The sequence below is a fragment of the Phacochoerus africanus genome, chromosome 7, assembly GCF_016906955.1.
Source record: "Phacochoerus africanus isolate WHEZ1 chromosome 7, ROS_Pafr_v1, whole genome shotgun sequence".
NCBI classification, from domain to species: Eukaryota; Metazoa; Chordata; class Mammalia; order Artiodactyla; family Suidae; genus Phacochoerus; species Phacochoerus africanus.
The window spans coordinates 38,466,484-38,488,025 of NC_062550.1; the positions used below are offsets into that span (position 1 = coordinate 38,466,484).

At 40.5% G+C, this 21,542-nt stretch overlaps 2 protein-coding genes across 2 annotated transcripts in view; both read right to left on the bottom strand.

Annotated features, from left to right (window-relative positions):
* PTPRB (protein tyrosine phosphatase receptor type B) overlaps positions 1-4,924 on the bottom strand; it is a 126,008-nt gene extending 121,084 nt beyond the window's left edge. The window contains 2 exon segments of the mRNA XM_047787197.1: positions 3,123-3,518; positions 4,774-4,924. Of these exon segments, the coding sequence (XP_047643153.1) occupies positions 3,123-3,518; positions 4,774-4,828 (451 nt within the window). The 5' untranslated portion in view covers positions 4,829-4,924.
* Positions 4,925-5,528: 604 nt separating this feature from the next.
* Positions 5,529-21,542, bottom strand: part of PTPRR (protein tyrosine phosphatase receptor type R) — a 252,470-nt gene continuing 236,456 nt past the window's right edge. Inside the window, exon 14 of the mRNA XM_047787199.1 lies at positions 5,529-6,753. Coding sequence (XP_047643155.1) covers positions 6,660-6,753 — 94 coding nt within the window. The 3' untranslated portion in view covers positions 5,529-6,659. The remainder of the gene's footprint in view (positions 6,754-21,542) is intronic.

The following is a 21,542-nucleotide window of genomic DNA, read 5'->3' on the forward strand; positions in this document are numbered from 1 at the left end:
CACCACAGCCACAGCACTGTGGGATCTGAGCTGAGTCTGCGAGCTACACCACAGCTCACCGTGATGCCAGATCCCCAACCCACTGAGTGAGGGCAGGGATTGAACCCACAACCTCATGAATACAAGTCGGATTCGTTTCCGCTGCAGCACAACAGGAACTCCCTTAATGGTGGTTTTAAAGAAGTACAAACTATATGAGAACTGTGAAAGACAGGTCAATTCTACAGACTTCTCCTAATAAATATCACTGCAGAAGCACTGATTATTTGAGGAAATCTGACCCTGGTATAGGCCCTTCTCTCAAAACCTTCATGTTAATTTTTGAATTGAATTTTAACTCACTTTGGAAGCCTATTCAATTCACCCTGCTATAGAGGGTCTCTTAAGGCAAGGAGAGGAAGAGGAAGAAAAAAGGTATCTTAGTGAGAAAGAAGCACAGCTAAATTATGACAAAACTCAGTGGGCACTCAAAGGATAGTTTTAAAAATACACAATTTAAAAAATTACCCTTTAGATAAAAAAAACAAAAACAAAAACAGTTGCTTAATGTGGCACACTGCTGAGAATATATATTCAAGGACGGGGTATTTTTTCCTACTTATACTCTATGGTAATTAACCATTTTACTTATCTGGCTTCCCCATTATCCTATGGAACAAGACAGAGTTAGTGATTCTCAGCTTTGGCTGCACATTAGAATCACCTTGGAAGCATTTTAAAAATATAATGCCAGAGTTAGTTGGCCTAGAGGATGAAGCCTGGATATTAACATTATTCCAAAAGTTCCATTGGGATTCTGAAGTGAAGCTTGGATTGAGAATCTTGGGTTTGTGTAGGGTACTTCGGTCACTAGTACAAGCTCTGGCACATAGTAGGTAGCAGAGAAATATTATTTAGATTGTGAATGGCTTCATGAATCTTTCCTCTATGAAACATCTATGAAGCATACAGTCCAGATTTTGACCTTCGCAGGTATGCTTTTATTGAAAAATTTAGTAAGAAATATTCACATTCTATTGACGAACAGCATGCATATTTGTGCTGCTTTATAGTATTTGGTCATCAACTCTTCAAAAAAGGGCATTTCGAATCATTCATTGCAGCATGCAATTTAATTTTTCACGATGGATCCTCTAGAAAATCAGTGAGCTTTCATCCTATGGGCCAACTAATATCATTCTGTATGATGGAGAAGAAAAATGTGTCTGTTAGCTTCTCACTGCATTAAAGTAAGAGTATGCATTGTACATTCAAACATAAGATTTTTTTTTTGTACCAGAATTGTACAAATTTTAACTCTGCTTTTTCTAGAAGTCCATTTTTTTCCTACACACATTATCAGGCATGTTTTGGACATGGCATCTATTACTTTACTTTTGAGTAAAGTACTATCTAATTTACTTTAGAGGTGAAGTCCATCATTAGGCATGTTTTGCATGACAGTTGAAGGAAATAGTTTTTCCATGAATTATCTTCTAACTTGAATAACCCATATTTACTGAATCCATATGTACTTTTTAAAAGTTCCAATGAAAGTATTCTCTTCTAAATAAGGTTTGATGGAGAGTTGGGAAGGAATCTCACTTCTTGTGTATAACCACACACCCTACAACAGAAATATTTATGATGTTTCCATATTGTTTAGGACAGGCCTAGCTAGATGAAACAGAAGAAAGGAATTGTATGAACTGGTGCTGTATACTCTCTGATAAAGTTGAACTTTCTAATTAACTTTTATATTTTTTTAATCTTATTCTCATATCAAAAGTTTTAGAAGAACAGGGACTCTTCATCTATTGCAGAAGAGCCCATGCATTAAGTTGGCACCTAATTAGATGTTTAGAAAATGAATGAATGACCAAAAACTGTCCAAAGATCTGTGTGGTGAAAAAATTCGTATTAGCCTCAAAAATCAACAATGAATAAAAAGATTTAAAGCCAGTCCCCAAAAGAGGATATAAATAAGAATTCTTTGGGGAGCTTTTTAAAAAACATCAAGTGTCATGCCCAAATACAGATTTCTTAGAATCAGATCTTGGAGGTGAAAACAGAGGAAGAAATAAAGGCCATGATTCCCTCTACTCTTCCCCTGACCAGGTGATTCTGGATGTAGCCACCTGGGCAAGAATCATGTTTGGGAAATACCGTAAAATGGAACAGATACTGGATGAGGAATCGAGAAACTTGGTCTCTGCCCCTTAATTATCTGAGACAATTCACTTTACCTTGACAAATATTAATCTTAATGAAGGGCCTCATTTCCAGATAATTTATCCAGTTATTTGTAAGGTCTATTTGTACCTAACATGGAACGATTCTGTTAGTTTTATCTTTCATGACCTCCTAAAGCAAGCCTCTAGTAGAAGAGTAAATAAGCAATAAGATGATAAAGTAAAACAGAAAACTAAGCTGTACCCACAAATAAAAATTGCTAGTGCAGGACTCAACAGTGTGTTGCACCAGAAATTTGTACAGGTGTATACAAGTTTTTATATCCATAGATGATCAACAAATTAGAAAACTTTGTGACTGCACACTGGTTCTTACTTACCATTTTAAAACTACGTTACCTACAAAAGATATCATTAAGATAAGATAAATATTAGTACAAGAGATTTGCAAAGCCACAAATTATTATAGTCCCAGTCTTACCAAGCACCATTTTGATGTTCTAATAGTTCCTCATAAGCAGAGAAGTGTCTACGTCAGCAAAATTATTAATTTCCTGATCACTGGTTTTAATTATTATCTAGGTATGATATATATATATATATATATATATATATATATATATATATACACCTAGATCTACATTCCCACATCTTAACCAAAGTGCTTCATATCCGGTGCAAAAGAGAAGCTGAAGAAGTATTTCTTCAATTAATAAAAAAAGCAAGGGGGTAAAAAAGGAAGGAAGAATGAGAGCTAGAAAAAGAAACGGGCTGATTTTAAACGAAAATAATGACGTTTTCCGAGTCGGTGGGCCCCACACAATCCATTTCCATTATCTTATGAATCTTCCATAGGAAAATTGTTGGGGCCTGTGGATTTCCCTTGAATGTGAAAAAACAAGACATTTAGCAGAAGAACTTTCAGAATCGATTCTTAAAGGAAGAGCTCACCTTTTTCAGAGCAGAGGCTTTCAATGACTGGTTTTCCCTCCTCGTTGACATCTATTTTCATCCAGCTATGGAGGTACTTCCTGCCCTTCTTGACCACTACCTTGAAGCCTTGTTTCTTGAGAAAGAGAGAGGCATTTTCCACCTCAAGGAACCCTTCCTTCTCATGGCAAGTCCATCGAGGTGCCTGGGAGCAGGGGGCAAAGATGGCAGACTGGGAAGGACCCCCAGAGGAATCAGAGACGCCCAGGCAGAGCGCAGATTTAACGTGAAGGAGCTTGCCATTCTCAGTCCACATCCACTGCTGGTTCAGGCTGGTCCCATTGCACAAGCCCACGACCACTCTCTTATTTCTGAAAAGGCACTGTTGTTTCTGGACATGGACAACCTGAAAGCCTTCTGGAAGATGAGAAGCTCATTACACACCATGTAACAAATCATAAGACCCACCAGAAAACAAAACAACCCCTCCACAAATCAGCCAAGTCAAAATAGGAGGTTTGCTTATCTTTTGCAATAGCTATTATTTCTTGAATATGCCTAGATTCAAGATATGTGCTTTAAAATCCCAAAGCTGACAATGTCAAAATGTCAAAATATCACACTTAGCTCCCTTTTCTTTTACTTTCACTTAGCTTAGGGAAGAACATACACCTCCCCATGGAAATAATGAAAGGAAGCTTGGACAAGAAACAAAACCATCCAGAGAATATTTTAGCCCAAATAATTAAATGTGCTAAAGTTGTAAAAAAGCCAGTTCTTGTTTCAACCATTTCACTCTTTCCATCTCACCTCCATCCCCCACCCTATGAAAGCACCCCCTTTTCCAGTCCTTAAGTTAGCATTGCAGTATATTTGTATGCAAGTGGACTAGTTTGAACACTATTTTTAAAGTTGGATATATTTATCCCCAAATAAAACAGAATTTCCCATTCTTCCCCTCCTGGCTAATAGCAACCAATGAAAGCACTGATTATCACAAACTAAATGTTTACAGTGCTGGAGAGAAACACTTCTCTATTTTGTGATACTATCCATGGTTTTCTCTCAAACACTAAAAGATTTGAAAAAAATCACCTTTTCTTGATGTAAGAAGACCAAATACCCAGTTGTTAAAACATCAGCATTAAAAAGTGAGATATTTAGGCTCAGAAACCAGAAACCATTTTCAAGGTGCTTTTACTTAAATTTCTCAGCTCTCCCATGAAAATACTCAGATGTGAAAATAACAACTTCCAAGTAAAACAAACCACAGTTCTTCAATCCCCTTTAATTGTATTTCTTATCTTTTCTTTTTATAACATACAGGAGAATAAACCTATAGCCTAACAGGGAAGCAGCATAAAGATGCCACACTGTTACATAATAATAACCCCCTCTGCCCCCCAGGGTGCTTTACTCTCTGCTGTAAAGATGCCATTTCAGGAGCTGCCCAAAAGCATTAGGAGGACACAGGGGGAGGCCATTATTTTGTTCGGGAGAGAAATCGCAACAGTTGTGGGCATGGCTGGCTCCTTTTATTCCACCTCCTCATCGTCTTTGGCCATGGAGACCTGGCTCCATTTCCGCCTTGTTTCAGACATTTTCAAAGGACCAAGACTCCTCTGCTGGCTCCTGGAGAAATGCCTCAGGAAACTGAGGCAGTCCCACTCACCTGAGTTCCCGACCAAGAAGCAGGTAAGAACCGCCAAGTAAAATCCAGCCTCCATTTTCCACTTAATGACTGTTCATGCTTTGCTTGGGGGAAAAAATTCTCCCAGATAAGAGAAGCAAAGACTAGGAAGGAAACGTGCCTTCATGGTGGGGGGAAAAGTCAGTGACGAGCACTTCCTCCTATTGAATTGTTTGGGGGAAGTTTTACACCAGTTGTCCTTTTGTCTGTTTCCTTAGAAAGAAGGGATTATGATTACCTCTCTCTCTCTTTTTTTTTTTTTTTTTAAATGGAGAAAAAATTCCAGCCTCCAGGAGCAGAATAAAATTTGTAAGTTTTCTTCTTCCATCCCTTTGGCACATGAGTACTTCTTAAGCTCAAGTGGGAAGAAGGAACTGTAATCTGAGGTAACTGAATGTTCCTACAATATTACATCTCTTCAGGTGATGTGATCTGCTGAATAAACGCAAACCATGTAATTTATGAGGGTCTATGACAAGTGATATCAAGACATAAACATGTCCTGTTTGTATAATGATAGGCTGCGAGTCTATCGAGGAAAACCACAGGACGATGGCACCTCTAGATCATTCTCTCTCAAGTGAGGACCATGTTACATTGGAAATAGTCATCTCCACTGGGGAGAGGCAGACTAAACTTAAACTGATCACACTATCAACTTGAGGCTTCCCCCAAGAGATAATGGTCTCTCTCCAAATAGGAAAAAAAAAAAAAAAAAGTACATGCCTTACTCAATATTTAGTATTAAGAGTAGTTTATTGGCAGTAGGAAACAAAGTCAACATAGCTGCATTAAAAATTCATATTTGAGCAGAACATCTAGTGTTTGCCGAGTGTAGGTTTTGTTTTTTTGTTAGTTTGTTTGTTTTAGACTTCATTTGTCTCTTGAGGATGAAATCCTTTCAGAAATTTAAGGATATCCATGGCAGCATCCTTTTGAAGAACCTCTGGAAATGGGACAGGCTTCATCATTCCCAAAGGCATCTGCCTTTTACTGGGAGAGAGATTCCAGGTAGATGGTATATTCAAAAATGATTTCTTAGTAAAAGAGAGACAAGTGTTTAAAATTTGTAATACACTGTAGTTGCTACAAATTTGTTTTTCTCTTTGAAAGTAAAATGACTCACCATGTAGAAATACAGTGGATAGAGTTTTGGAGCAGAAACCACCTCTATGCCCAATAGGAGAGAATAAATACGTATATATCCAATGACAATCATTGTGCTCTGTAATTGATTGATACGAGGTACTGATAAATACACATATTAATAGGTAATATTTTCAAGACACATTTCCATATAAAATAGTTACTGCTTTTGATTTTTTTTTTTTTCAAAAACAAGGACTTATATGTTAAAAATCCATTGTTAATCACTTGCAACTTTAGCGGCAAGATTCTGGTAACTGAGAAAGGAATTAGCACTTAAAACAGGAACAGTTTTAACAGCTGACAGTCCACTCACAAGACAGATTTTGCAAACATTAAAGCATCTAAATACACAATAATAATTTCTTCAGCAGCTCTTCAAGTCATCACCTGATGACATATATCACTGAGTATTTCCTACGTATATTCTGTGCGGCAGATAGTCAACACAGACAAAACAAAACCCTCCTTAGCTGTGTGAGAGATCAATAATACCTCCATCGGCAAAGGACCTTCAGAATAATTTAGGGGATGCTTACAAATGCATTCATATACACAAGAGGCTGGCAATCTTGCATCCGTTGCCATCTTCCACAATCCACGCCCCAGCTTGGCTTCACGGCTTCTCTTTCCTTCTATTGCAGGAAGCTCCTTTTGGAAGCTTCAAGTGGGTAATTGATTCATCACCCTAGAGACTGATGGTCTGGTAAATCTTCAGAGAATCACTGGACAGTTTCTGCTGCAAGTCTGCTCTCATACAGGCACAGAGCATGATGCACAAATTCATACTGCTCACTGGTTTGGACCATTCCACCCCTGCAAGGAAGAGATAATATAATAACTTATTGCTAATGTCCCATAATCTCAAGTAACAGAGAGACCACGTCCATGCAAAGGGATTATGCCAAAGACACACAGAACAGTTGGCCTGGTGATTCTTCTGTTATCCTTTTACCTATGTCCAAATGACCCAACGGGTGAACTTAATATGCTAAGGTATATAAAGTGATTAACACAGTGCCTGGTACACAGTAGGCATTTGATTAATTTTTACCAACATATTGTTACTGGGAAGACAGTACATCCTCATGGTTGAATACTTGACCTTCGAACCAGCCAGACTGTCTGAGTTCAAATCCCTCCTTTGCCAACTCTTAGCCATGGGATTTGGGGGGGAAGTTCCTGAAACCCCTCAGTGCCTTAGTTTCCTCCTCTCTTAAGGTGGGAGAATAATAGCACCTATTTCATAAGATCGTTGTGAGGGCTAAATAAATTCACATATCGGGAGTGTTAGTATTACTTCTCTGGTGCCTTATCATTTCATCTTATACTGACTTATGAACTTGGATTAAAATTGATTGATGTAGGTTTACCAAACAAAACTCAACTGTGAAATGTTTCTCTTTCGACAAGTAAAAAGAACTACCTTGGAATGGTCTATCTACATATGTCATGTGGAAACAACCTTAGCCTTTTGGTGCCAGGTATCTAAACACAATAGCAAGTGGGTCCTTAAATGAGTTGGAAAAAGAGAATCAGTTCTTGCTTTTCTCTCTCTGTTATCATCATTATCATCACTAGGTATTCTGCAACAGCTTTGGTTTTGTGTTAGCGGAAGATAGCTGACTTCATGAGAAATGATGATACTTCTTGTTATACTCATATATAAAATAGCTATAGCACATTTTGTTCTTTTGGTAATGGTTCTTTTACTTATACAGATAGTTGTATACATGTTACTTATTTTTCCTGCTTACTGATTAACTACATCACTAAAGTAACTATTCGAAGTCCTATAAAGTCTCCATAACTCTACAACCACTTTTAAACTCATGTTTAAGCTAGTTTTTCCTAGTGGCCATTGTTACCATTCAAAAGAATTATTTTTAGGCCATCTGAGCATGTCAATTTAAAAAATGAGGTAACAACTAGTAATGGTAGTAATATTAGTAGTACTAGTTAATGGTAATAACTAAAATTGGGCTTGTATCTATGTTTGTCAACATCTATAAATATAAGCTTACAAGCTATTAAAAATAGTAAGATTTCACACTTCTAAATCAAACAGTGATGCTACGTTAGTAACTCTTCACCCTTTGAAATTACACTAAACAGGTCAACATGATGCCAAATTGTGTGTTTGGCAAGACATAAAGAGGTAAATGCATGGTTTTTGCTGACTGCAGCTTATTGGCGGAAATAAGTTGGTCCTTTTCCCCAGAACGGCGCATTTTGTTTTGCTGAAGGCAACTTTCTGGCCAGGGTTCCTTGATCTTAAGTTGACAATAGGAATGGCCAGCTGAGGATGTGGTGGCTTTTCCTCCTCTTAGCTGGTTGATGACATTTGGGCACACCTAAAAACAGCAGGTGTCCGGAAGATGCTGGCTTTGACTACGAAGCTTGGGAGACACAGCCACATAAACACTAAGGCAGCTCCAAGGAGCTGGGAGGTGCCTCCCTTCCTCTGGTTCTCCGCACACTCATCAGACCCCTCCTTGAGCTGCAGACGGTATGTGGAGCCTGGCATGTGCTCCATCTTGGTGAACTTCCTCTTGCCATTCACCTCACTTGGAGGCAAGATTTTCCACCTTCTTGTATGTTCTATGAACATTGGTATTTACATGGCCATATGGTGAATAAATGAAAGTTCACTCTGTATTTTAATTACTATTTTACCACAGACAGATCAGCAGCGTATTTTAATGCCTGGAGTATACTTACTCTGACATACTGTTAAACTAAGTCACTGTTGTTCTGCCAGCAAAGGTGGAGATGATGGGAAACAAACTCATTAGTTGTAGGCTAGCAAAATTCTTGTGGGTCTCAAGGCTTAAGGAAGGTCTATAAAAAGTTATGATATGTCCCACTTGTTTTGGAAAATAAAAAGGAAGGAACTGGCATTGGAGGGATCCTTAGAGATCATTTACTCCAACCGCCAACACGAGGTTGCCTTTCCAGAGGGGAGCAGTCTACATGGCAGATGGTCAGTTAGCTTCTGCTGAAATGCTCATTAGGCAAGATACCTTCAAGAGGCAGGAAAACTTCTGAAGACATCAGAATGAACCCGCCCCTCTCTAACTTTCACCCACCCCATTGGTCAAACTGAAATAACCCCCCCAAAGTCTTAAGGCTCCTCTTACAGTCACACAATAGCTCTCTGAACACTAGAAAAACAACCATCAAAGTGCCATAATCTTTTCTTCTCTAGACTAAACATCCTGTGGTCACTCAATATTTCTATACAGCTGGTTTCCCTGTCACTCACCAATCTCGTCTCCCCTTTCTATAGGCTGTTTTGTGCAATATGACCTTCTTAGAGTGTTGTGTCTACTTTCAGTGAGATCTAGTCAGTGGGGATACTCTTGCTCTTGAGCTGCATGTTAGAGGAGAGTGAGATTGTATCTGTGGATGCACTGGGTGGAAAGATCCCACAGTGCCTTCCTAGTGCCTGGTGCTTGGCAAGTTCTTTAGGATATTGAGTGAAATTTGGGTAGATGAAAAAGTCCACAGAATTTTTTTTTTTTGAATGTGAAAATGACAAACTTCTCTCATCCTGTACTTATGATACTGGGTTTTTTCAAACTAAATGCAAAACGTTTTGTTTATTCCTAATAACTTCAACTTTTGGTTTCAGCACAAAGCTCTTATTTACTGGGAAGGTCCCATGGTGGCTCAGTGGTAACGAGTCCGACTAGTATCCATGAGGATGTAGGTTCGATCCCTGGCCTTGCTCAGTGGGCTAAGAATCTGGCATTGCCGTGAAGTGTGGTGCAGGTCGCAGACATGGCTTGGATCCTAAGTTGCTGTGGCTGTGGTATAGGCCAGCAGCTAGAGCTCTGATTCAAACACCTAGCCTGGGAACTTCCATATCCCTCATGTGTGTCCTTAAAAAGCAAAAAAAAAAAAAAAAAAAAAAAAAAAAGCAAAAAAAACCCCAAAAAAACAAAACTTCTTATATACTGACATCCCTTGTTTCTAGCATTCAGTGTATTAGCTTCTACTTCTTACTCCCAGATTGGTGTCTCCCAGATATTCAGCAAGCATGCCTTACATCTTTTTATCTCATTTATAAGGGAGTAGGAAAATACAGAGCTAAGACAGGGTCTTTTTTATAAGCAATTTGATATCGTGTGATGTACTGTCTAATCCCATTCCAAAATTATTCCTAACTATGTTGGAGGTCCTTTAAGAACAGGCATGATGTCACAGTAGTCTTCGCATATTTGCAAAAGTGAAAATCACTTACCAGTACTAGGTAAATACCAGTTAAGTAGGTTTCCCAGGCCATGCTATCTCATGCTATGTGAAAACATATAAACTCCAGGCTAAAAGAAGGCAAAAGGCATCCCAGATTGCATTAACTGGAGGCTGGCTCAAATTCAGGAACTCATTACAATCATCTTTTAAAATATTTAATAAATGTCCAATTGCATATATTGGTATGTAGAATACTCTGTTGATTTTTGCAAGAACTTAAATTCTAGGATTACCCTGCAGATTTTATTCTGTTATGGGACAAATAAGGCTTTTCATAGGCTGGCCACAGTTTAAAAAAACACTCAAGAAGCTAACACAGTGCCTATATATTAAATGCGTTTATGGAATCAATGAATAATGGTAGATTAATCATGGAACACCCAAGACAGCCCTATACTAATTCAGCCTCCAGGAGAGCTCTGACTTGGACCATAGGACCTTTCAGGTCAGACAGGGCTTCATGGACTTGCTGGGGTCTGGATCTAAATCACTGATATAAAGTTCTCAAGCAAGCTAGTCTTTGAAGGCAAGAAGCAGGGATGCTCTTTTTATTACTTTAAAAGGCATCCTCCAACTCCCTTTTAAAGAGCAGTTACTAAATAATCCTTGACCCAACAGATCATATTTAAACCCAACCAAGGTTAAGATTTTGAAAGATTATGGTGATCAAGATGATACTTCCCAGTGGAAATAAGCTGTCATCAGTCAGGCAGCATGCCCGACATCACCCCCATTACCAACAGATTTTATTAAAGCATTACCCCTCCTTGGCGAATCCTCTTTAGATACACATCTTTTCCCAGGGGTCTAACACATTAAGCTGCAATACCTACTGCCAAGCAGGAATTAGATTACCAAAAAAGAGCAAGGTCATATAAGAACAGACAAGGGAATCCAGGGAGTTAGCTGCCAAGAGTATTGTGAGTTTGAAAAGTCTTGAAATGCCAAGGTGTCAGGTTCATATGCCAGTAGGGACCAAAGTGTGTTAAGGGGTAAAAAGACACCATCCACTGCTGTCAGGACAAATCCTGTCTCCACCACTTCCTAGCTGCTTTACCCTTAGTATATAATCTTGGCAGTGCTATTTTCTCATGTGAAAAATGATGAGGTAATCGAATAACAGTACCTACCCTCAGCACTGTAGTGCAATATAAATGGGACAATCCATTTAAAATGTTTAGCACACAGCCAAGCACTTGGGGATAACATGGTGTTAGCTATGTTTACTACTGCTACCCTTGGGGGCTAGCTGGTCAAACAGGATTGGTTGGAAGGCTCTGGGATGAGTCCTCTGAGGACCTTGGAGAACTAAGAGTACACCAGGTGGAGGCCTGCACTGCCATATTGCTCAGGTTGGGCCAGCCTGAGCAATATGGCAGTGCAGATGGAAAGATCCAAGTATGTTTCTAAGTATTAACCAGCCTAGAAGTCACCTACAGTGGAGGCAGATGATGTAGGGGAGAGACGTGGGCTTGGAATCTGACAGAGTCAAGCTTGAATCCGTGCTTTTGAACCTACCAGCTATAGGATTTGGAATAAATCATTTAGTCTTCTCCAGCTGAGCTTTCCTCACTTATAAAATGACATTAATGACAAACTTCATCAAGATTGTGAAGATTAAATGAGTTGAGCATATCAATGGTTAGCCAAAGTCTATTCACAGAATTCTCAGGAGCCCAGGGTTCTACAGTGGTGTCTGAGGGGGCCATGACCTCTGGAGAAGGAGGTGGGTCTTTAGGACTAGCACCTAATCTCAGGTTTGAATAAGGCAGTTCTGCTTTCTGCTCTTTTTGTTTGTTTCAGTTATAGGTTTTCTACATTGGTATTTTGTGGAAGATTTTGTCTTCCCAATGTTTTGTTTCCCATTGTTGACACATAAAAAGTTTAAAAACCACTGGCCTAGCAAACAGGATTTACCTAATAAGGTTTCAAATGAGATATTCCATAAAATGCTTAACACAGTGGCTGTCACTTAGTGAGTACTAAATAAATGCTGCATATTCTATTTCTTACGCTTTTGGTAACTGCTTAGTTAACACAAGGTCTTAGGGTGATCACACATCTGGTTTCCTTGGGACAGTCCTGGTTTACTGCTGTTGTCCTGGTGTAATTACTAATAAAGCCTTCTTTTACTCTCAGAAGTATCTTGGTTTGGATGATAAATTATTTGTTCACCCAAATTATGCCCCATTTCATGCTTTGGAAGAAAGTCACTTCTTCTACTGCAGAAATGGTGTTGGGTGCAAGGCTGATTTCTTTGTGGTCACAGAATGTGATCAGTGTGTTTGGCCAGGCCAGAGAGGATTCAGATATACTACCCTTCCAGAAACATCTGATAGCCTCATATAACTTTAGCCCTGCCAAACACAAAAATCAGCGTCATTTTGATCTCCATGCAGAAAAGCACGTAGCTGTGTCAGCTGAGGGTAAACTCAAGTGAGAAGGGAAAAAAACTGTATTTTTTTCCCTTTGCCACTAGGAGTGTGTTGAAAAAAAAAAAAAAAAAAAAAGCCCTCCAGATGCCCAGGAGAGAGATTTGGTTTTTAACATGTTAAAATTGTGACCTTTTGTGACTATTAACTCACACGTACAAAGAGCAACAAGCCTTTCCTGCTGCACCGCCCAGCGAGTATCCGGTCTAATCAGTAGACAGAAGAAATTCTGCAGCGGTGACTCACTTCTGGGCTAACAATGGACTTACGCTCCTTGGCTTTTTATTATTTTCGAATCTGGAATTCTTTTGGTAAAGTTTGGTACAGTAAATTTAGAACAAAAGATGTGGATGCCTCATGGGTAAAGCTCCAGTAGCTTGGGCATGAGTCAAAGAAGACTAATGTCTGGGGCTGAACTTGGGGTGTCTCAGACAAGAGGCTTTCTCCACGTCTTCGTACACGTGGCATTTCAAGGAAGGAGCACTTAAACATAAACATTTTGACTGATCCTCATGAGGAATTTTGAATATAGACACTCTATCTACAAAGCATTTGTAGGGCATAAAGGCCAACACAAATCAAATTATAGTTCATTGATAATCCAAAGCCCTAGCGTATCTTGAGCACCATTTTCTCCCCTTGAAAACTAGCCAATTTTCTCCTGAACTCCCAGGTTAACACTCGATTGACTTCTAGCTGAGAAGAAAAAGGTTGTCCTGGCAACCATTTGGAAGGTTCAGTTGGCACAATCTCTTTTACCTGAGGACATCTTGTTACGGTCTCAGGAACTGTGATGTCAAGTAAGTCCATACCAATTTCCAAGCTTTATCTTCCAGTGTTCTTAAAATAAGTAAACCAAATGTTCGATTTCCTGATCTTCAAATGAGATCATTGAAATTCACTAATTTGGGAGATTTCTCTGATGAGTTGGGACTGCAAAAGGATAGGGCTAAATGTAAGACAAAGGCTGGCAGGAATTATGCCAAGAGGTGGAAATTTTAGCTTTGGAATTACTTTAACTAAGTTTTGGAAACAAAGAATATTGTGGGGACACATATTAGCCTAGGAAACTGATGGCATATGTATTCCTCCTCTTAGATTGTTGTAGTTAAAAAATAAAGAGCATCAAACTAAAGTGATTAATCAAAACACTTAAACAATGATATGATAATCAAAACACTTAAACAATGATATGACGCACACTGGAAGCATTTTTTTATCCTGTCTGGGAAGCCACAAGTAAGGTCTTTGAATGTCATTCCAATCTGAGGCCTCCAAGGTAAGGATGTGCAAAGACAACTCCAGATTTCATTCCTGACTCTCAAAAGGGAGGATTAGACAGATTGTTTCCTGTTTCTGGAAAAAAAAAGGGGGGGGGGAGAAAAAGAAGGGAAAAAAAAAAAAGGCTTTGGGAGTATAATTAGTTTATGTGTTTCACTTCCCAAATTCTATTTTCAAGACCTCAGAGTCCAGAGGTGCCAAGTGGGATGAAAAGAAATGTAATGAGGAAAAAATTGCCTGAGGTCAAACTACCATGGAACACGTTCCTTTTCTCCTGGCCTGGATGTCTTCCGATGGTCATATATTTCCCCTTGGTTTTTCTCCAGATGTCTGCGTGGCAGCCTCTGGGTATCCTGGGCCATTTTATTACTATGGATTATTATTTTTAAAGGGACAGGTGCATCTCTCATACTCCATGTGTAAATGACCCTCATCACTACCTCACACCAGGAGAACATGGTGTACACAAGCCTAAATGACTCCTGGAGCATGCTCCAAATATGCTGAAGGCTGGTTGGTTTACCTCTCATAGCAACTAGAATTCTAGGTGGTATAGTCACAACAGTTTTTAGTGATATTTAAGATTAGAAGATTTAAGCAAGATACAGAAGGGCTTTCTACATAATAAAACAGGATTAATTTATAAGCATTATGGGATTCGAAGTACAACCATCAGGTTGAGGTCCATGAATATTTTAGTCTTAAAGAGGGGTCCTCAGACCAGAAGAAGCTGGAGACCTCTGATCTGCACCACCTCTCTTTCTACATATCAAGACACGGAGGCCTAGAATGACAAGTGGTTACATAGGAAACAGGGGTGGAGCCAGGATGAGCATCAGGCTCCTTGACTTCTGGTCCAGGAATCTCTGGCACCTCATCCTCTAGTGGCTGCCTGCTTCCAGACAGTGCTCTGTCCCAGCTGCCTGCTTCCAACTTCATCTTTTGATTAAAAATGAATACGGTGGCAATGCAGGAATGATCCATGAGTGTACTTCTAAATAAAACACCTGTGGGTGCCTTCAACTGAATCTGAACCTCTACTTGGAAAAAAAGAAATGCTATTTTCATTCAAAATATGTTCAAAAGCATTATTAATAGGAGAATCATAGACTCATGAATCTGCAGTGAGAACTATGGCATCTATTAATAGAAGTTGCCCTAAAGCCAATAAAAATAATGTCTTGCCAGAGAATGAGGAATCCACCAAATGGCTTTGTCACTGTTGTTTCACTGGAAACATCCATTCAACATAACACACTCTTCTCTAAACCAGACCATTTGAATTTACTGCTAAAATACAGAATTGTGATCTGAGTACAGATTGCCTGTTTTTACGTTGAGTAAAAGTGATTAGGCATTGTAATTTGTTTCTTCTTTTTCTTTTTTTGATTAGGTTCTTGATTCTACTCAACACTCAGACTCTTGGCTTATCAGCAGAGGAACCTATTTCCAGTATCCACATCACTTTCTTTGTCTTTGCTGTTCACCATTCCCTGGACTTGTCAGTTTACCCCCTACCATTTATATCTGACTCCGAGGATGCAAATGGTAGAGGGTCAGTTTGACTCCGAAGAGTCAGATATAAGTGGTAGGGGGGAAACTATAAAAAAGATGCAGCATGCATCCCTGGAGCACTGGTGAGTAGAGGCCATTGTTCAAGAGGGTCAGAAAGGATGGGGAAAATCCCGTGGAGCTTGGGCTCTGCAGAGTACAAAGTGTCAGCCCTCTGAAATACTGGCTCTGTCTTTTGTAGCCCTTATTCTACTCAGCTGGATGCTTCCAATGAGGCGCCCCCCCTTCCTCCCCCCCCTTTTTTTGTCTTTTTGTCTTTTCTAGGGCCACACCCACGGCATATGGAGGTTCCCAGGCTAGGGGTCAAATCGGAGCTGTAGCCACTGGCCTACGCCAGAGCCACAGCAACGCGGGATCCGAGCCGTGTCTGCAACCTACACCACAGCTCACGGCAACGCCGGATCGTTAACCCACTGAGCAAGGGCGGGGACCGAACCCGCAACCTCATGGTTCCTAGTCGGATTCGTTAACCACTGCGCGACGACGGAACTCCCCCTTTTCCCTTTTTAATGGTCTCCACCCAAGCTCCAATTCAATGCCATCTCCAGTCTTCTCTTGAAAGAACAGCTCGTATTTATTACTCTACAACTTCTTCCCCTCCCATTTAGATAGTCTTTGAGGAAAGTTTCATGTGGTCAAATAAATGTGAAAGAGTGCTTAATGGAAGTTAAAGGGATTTCCATACTGAGGCATACTTCTGATCCTTTAATGTTTTAATACTGATTATGAATATCCAAATGGAGGGGGGCTTTAAGAAATATAGCATATAGCTTTTTCTCAAGCTTAATTGAGAAGTTTTTATATTTAAAAAAATTATTTATTTATTTATTTATTTATTTATTTAATTTATTTTGCCCGAGTGCATTCCAACAGAGTCTGACACTTAGCAGGCTCTCAAAGTTTAATTAATCATTAAAATGTGCCCTGAGAAACACAGTCTGGAAAAGGCTGTTAAGGAAGCCATCTTGCTCTACCCAGGTGCCTGATGCTATGTTCAGTAGTAGGCGTTTAGTAAATGTTTGTTGAATGAATGAATGAATGAATGAATGAATTCAGGAGGACTACTCTGAGCAGAGATCTTGGGTGCCTGTTCCATAGGACACAGGATTCACACCCATCTATAAACATCCATCCTAAAACATCCTCAACAGAGAGCGTCAACTGCATGGGTCTATGACAAGCTCAGTCACACCAGCCCCCTCCCCTTGCGCTGAGAAGGACCCTGTGTTTGGGTTAATGCACTGCTGTCACCATCTTGAGAGAGTTAGTAATCTTTTAAAAAGGGGCTCCACATTTTCATTTTGCACTGGGCCCTGCAAATTAGTTGGCTGATCTTGCACGAGACGTTCCCTGTTTGGGCTCTTCTGCTCTCTCTCCAAGCCCTCACCTTCCCTGTGCCCAGAGCTGTCTCCCAGTCTCCTCGACAGCAGGGCTTAGGTGTGCCTATCTTCTGGAGCCCTCTCTTCAACTTCCCTTCATCAAAATCTCAGTTCGAATATCTTCCTGATGAGTGGAATTAATTCTCTCTAGCTAACATACTCCGGCTGAAAAAGGGTAGATCACCTTGTTGGATTAAAGTGTTAATAACTAGACACTCTCACCTTTCAACTCTAGGTTCAAAAAGCTTTAAAAAGAAATGATGCTTTAATCCAAAGATTGGTTCTCTAATAGTAGTATTTTAGACATTCACCACACACAAATATTTTAGGCATCCTCCATAGATAGATATTTCAGGATGAGGCAAATTCCCTATGTTCCTCAAATTATAGTCTTAAAGCAACTGCTGACAATATCATTCTCTCTGTTCATGAAACAGCTCTCTTTCATACTAACCATTGTTTTAAAAATTATGGTTTCACTGTATTTTTTTAATTGGCAAAGAATTATCAAAGAGGTCAACTTTGCAATAACATGTTCTGAAAGCCTGTTTACTCTTTTTTTTTTGCTTTTTTTAAGGGCTGCACCTGCCACATATGGAAGTTCAAAGGCTAGGGGTTGACTCTGAGCTGCAGCTGCCAGCCTATGCCACAGCCACAGCAATGAAGGATCCGAGCCTCATCTGTGCAACCTACACAGCTCACAGCAATGTTGGCTCCTTAATCCACTGATCGAGGCCAGTGATGGAACCCACACCCTCATGGATACTAGTCGGGTTTGTAACCTACTGAGTCACAACAGGAACTCCTAAAGCCTGTTTACTTTTATCAATAACAGTCATACCTTTTGAGTTAGAAATCAGAGGTCCCAGATTCCAAAGAGGTTCATTTTGCCAGTTTCTTAGCTAGATGATACTGGGAAAGTTACTTGATGCCTTGAATTCTTTGTTTCCTTATTTAAAAAAAAAAATGAAGCCAAAGGATATTTCTTTTCCTCCTCGGATTCATTTTGGGAGTTAAATGAGACATGTGTTTGAAGACCATGGTGGCGTGGCCATAATTGAATAAACCTCTGATATCAACATCCCATTTTGGAACATCTGAAGACAGATCCAAAACTGAAGGCAAGGACAGCCACAGAAATGAGGGTTAGGGACAAGGTCTGAAGAACTGATGAAGAACAAGAGCTGATGAAGTTGCAAGAGCAGAAGGATGGACGCTTGGATTTTCAGAGGTCAGGTTCCCTTAACCGGCATGAGTTAATAAGGCCATGGTCAATGGCAGCAGTCACCCACAAGTGGAAATTTTGAAAATGAAGTGTGACAAGAAAAGAATGAAAAACTGAAGAAAGAAACAAGAAGGACGGGGAAAGAGGTTGGATGGGTTCAAGGAAAGGAGGGAGGTTTTCTCTTTTGCTTTTCATAATAACTAAGGGAGTGCACAGCTGAAGGAAGAGACAAGAAAAAGAAAATCTAGGAGTTCCCGTCGTGGCTCAGTGGTTAACAAATCCGACTAGAAACCATGAGGTTTCGGGTTTGAACCCCTGGCCTTGCTCAGTGGGTTAAGGATCTGGTGTTGCCATGAGCTGTGATGTGGGTTGCAGACACAGCTAGGATCCCACGTTTCTGTGGCTGTGGTGTAGGCCAGCAGCTGTAGCTCCTATTCGACCCCTGGCCTGGGAACCTCCATATGCCTTGGGAGCAGCCCAAGAAATGGCAAAAAGACAAAAGAAAAAAAAAAGAGAAAGAAAATCTATGTTAATCCTGTGAAGGAAGGAAGGCAAAGGAAAGACTTTTCAAGGAAAAGTTTCAAGGAGACGCTCTGCTTCATAAACAACAGCAGCAGCTGTTCAGATTTTATGGAGACGGGATCTTGATAAATAAATCAGAATGATTTCGAGACACATATTGGCAGTAATTCAAATCCAGGGGTAGGGAGCCTACAGGCTTCAGCATAGCAGCGAAGCTGGATGTGTTTTGATGATCCTATTGGGAATAAAAGACAAGTCTCGTGGGAAGACCTTGGTGGTTGGTGGTAGAAGGCCAAGGCTAAAATTTCTGACCGTTTGTTTTAGGAAGGAAGGAGCCGATAGAGGAGGCATTGTGATATGATTTTTAAAAATGTATTTGTGATTCTCTTCAAAGCTAGAGGACAATCTGGTAGACTTGACAGAGTAAAGTGACTCAGAAGTGGAAACCAAGGTGGAGGTCAGGTTACAGAAGCAGGTGGGGGGAGGAGGGAGGTGGGAGATGGGAGGGTGAATGGGCAAGATCTAAGGGTAACAAGAACCCAAACAATGAGCAAACCCAGGGTGTTATTCCAAAAAGGGTCAGAGTAGGTGTTGGACACCAACTCGGAGTCTGTTTAGATCTGTGTATCTGGCATTCATGCAGTTCTGGCACTAGTTCATAGGAAGGCAGGGCACAGGAATATGAACTGGACACCCTGGGGGATTTGCAGGTCCCACACATGAGCCTTGTTTACAGCAGCACAAAACAGAAGAGATCAAGGTCACCCTGGGAGTAGCTCCAGGCTGACTGGGTGCAGTGTCCCTCTTCTTAGTGAGGGAGGGTCTCCGGGTCTGAAGTGAAGCAAATGATCCTATTCCAGCTGAGGTGGGTAGTACTGGATGGAAGGCCAGGGGCTTTCAGGAGATGAAGACAGCAATTGTAAGAGGAGGGGGAGAGATTATTGAAGATAATTGAAAACTAATCATCTCTTATGCACAAAAAGAAAACACCGTTGGAAACAGTTTCATGTAAAGTATGGCAAAGCAGGAGTTCCCGTCGTGGCGCAGTGGTTAACAAATCCGACTAGGAACCATGAGGTTGCGGGTTCAATCCCTGCCCTTGCTCAATGGGTTAAGGATCCAGCGTTGCCGTGAGCTGTGGTGTAGGTCGCAGACGTGGCTCGGATCCTGCGTTGCTGTGGCTGTGGCTGTGGCGTAGGCTTGCGGCTACTTTCACGGCTTGGATCCCGCGTTGCTGTGGCTCTGGTGTAGGCTGGCAGCTACAGCTCCAATTCGACCCCTAGCCTGGAAACCTCCATACGTTGCGGGAGCGGCCCAAGAAATGGCAAAAAGACAAAAAATTAAAGAAAAAAATAAAAAAAATAAAGTATGGCAAAGCAGAGGTGCGGAGAGGGGTAGAGACGGGGAAGGAAACCTAGACTGAGTGGGTTCTCCTCAGTACCCCACAGGTGCAATCTCGTCTGAATATTGCTGCACCTGTGGGGTATGCAGTAGTAGTTCCATTTTACAGGTGCCTGTTTAGGTTCTTGCTGTGTTTATTGATAATAACTGGCTAAACTCAGCCATATGCTTATGTGCCAGCTGCTTCACAGATTATCTCTTAATCCTTATAATAATCTAGGACATAGATATTATTATTACTTCCATTTTCCAGATGAGAACACCAAGGTCTGGAGAAGTCTTATACCTTACCCAAGGCCACAGAACCAGGGAATGGTGGGAGCCAGGATGCAAACCTATGCAACCTACTTCCAGAGTCCATAGTTTTAGCCACAATGATAAACAGTCTCTAATAAGTCAACATTAAGAGAAAAACAGAGAAAGAAATACAAAGACTTTGACATTATTATTTGAAAGGAAATAAGGAACAATGGGGATAGAGAGGGACTACTTCATCTGGAAAGGGGAGTTGAATGTTCAGTTTTTAGAGAAACAGGAGAAATTTTAATAATGAAGATGATGATAACACAGTGAACATTTATTCAAGGCTGACTATGTGCCGTACTCTCTTCTAAGTGCTTTATATATATATTTTCTTGTTGAATTTTCTTTTCTCTTTTGGCCATACCCATGGCATTCGGAAGTCCCCGGGCCAGGGGTCAAACCTGAGCCACAGCCATGACAATGCCAGATCCTTAATTACTAGGCCACCAGGGAACTCCTCTTGTTGAATTTTCAGAACAATTTCTTTTGTCTCTTATTGAAATTCCAGGACCTAGCACATAGTAGGTGCTCAATAAGTATTTATTGCCTGAATCTCAAGGGGTGATTTATGTACTTTCACTTTTAGGAAACTCTAGGTCATGGTCTAAATTCCAAAAGGCTCAGCTCCTGTGACTCTTTTGTTTTACTACCTCACAGCATCAACCTCTGACTGAAATTATCCTCTTTATTTCTTTGCTGTTGATGGTCTCCTCTCTCTCTCTCTCTGTTTGCATCTAAGCTCTAAGAGAGCAGAGCAGAGCCTTGCTCATCTTGTTGAATCCTTTACTTGCAGCATCCAGAACTATGCCTTAGGGTTGGGAGGTGATTAATAAATATTTGCTGCATGAACGAAAGGAGAGAACCCCTATTCCAACCTTTCAGAACAACCCTTCTCCCACAATTGCACAGTGAACTGCAGATCAGGAAGTCCACTGCTCGTGTGCCTGTATAGCATCTTTCTCTCTGTGCCTGTTCTCAACAGGCACACTTCCTCCATCACTGTCCCTACTGCTCATTTCTCCAGGCTTAGTTGCAGAGCAAGGAAGAATATAAATTTCCTATTTGTTTGGATTTCAACACATAAACAGAGATCTTCCAGAGGTGATCAAACCATCTATATAGAAAAATGACTCTCTCACCTCATACCTATTAGGATGGCTACTATCAAAAAAAACCCACCCCCCAAAAAAGAAAAAAACAAGTTTTGAAAAGGGTGTGGAGTCCCACCCAAAC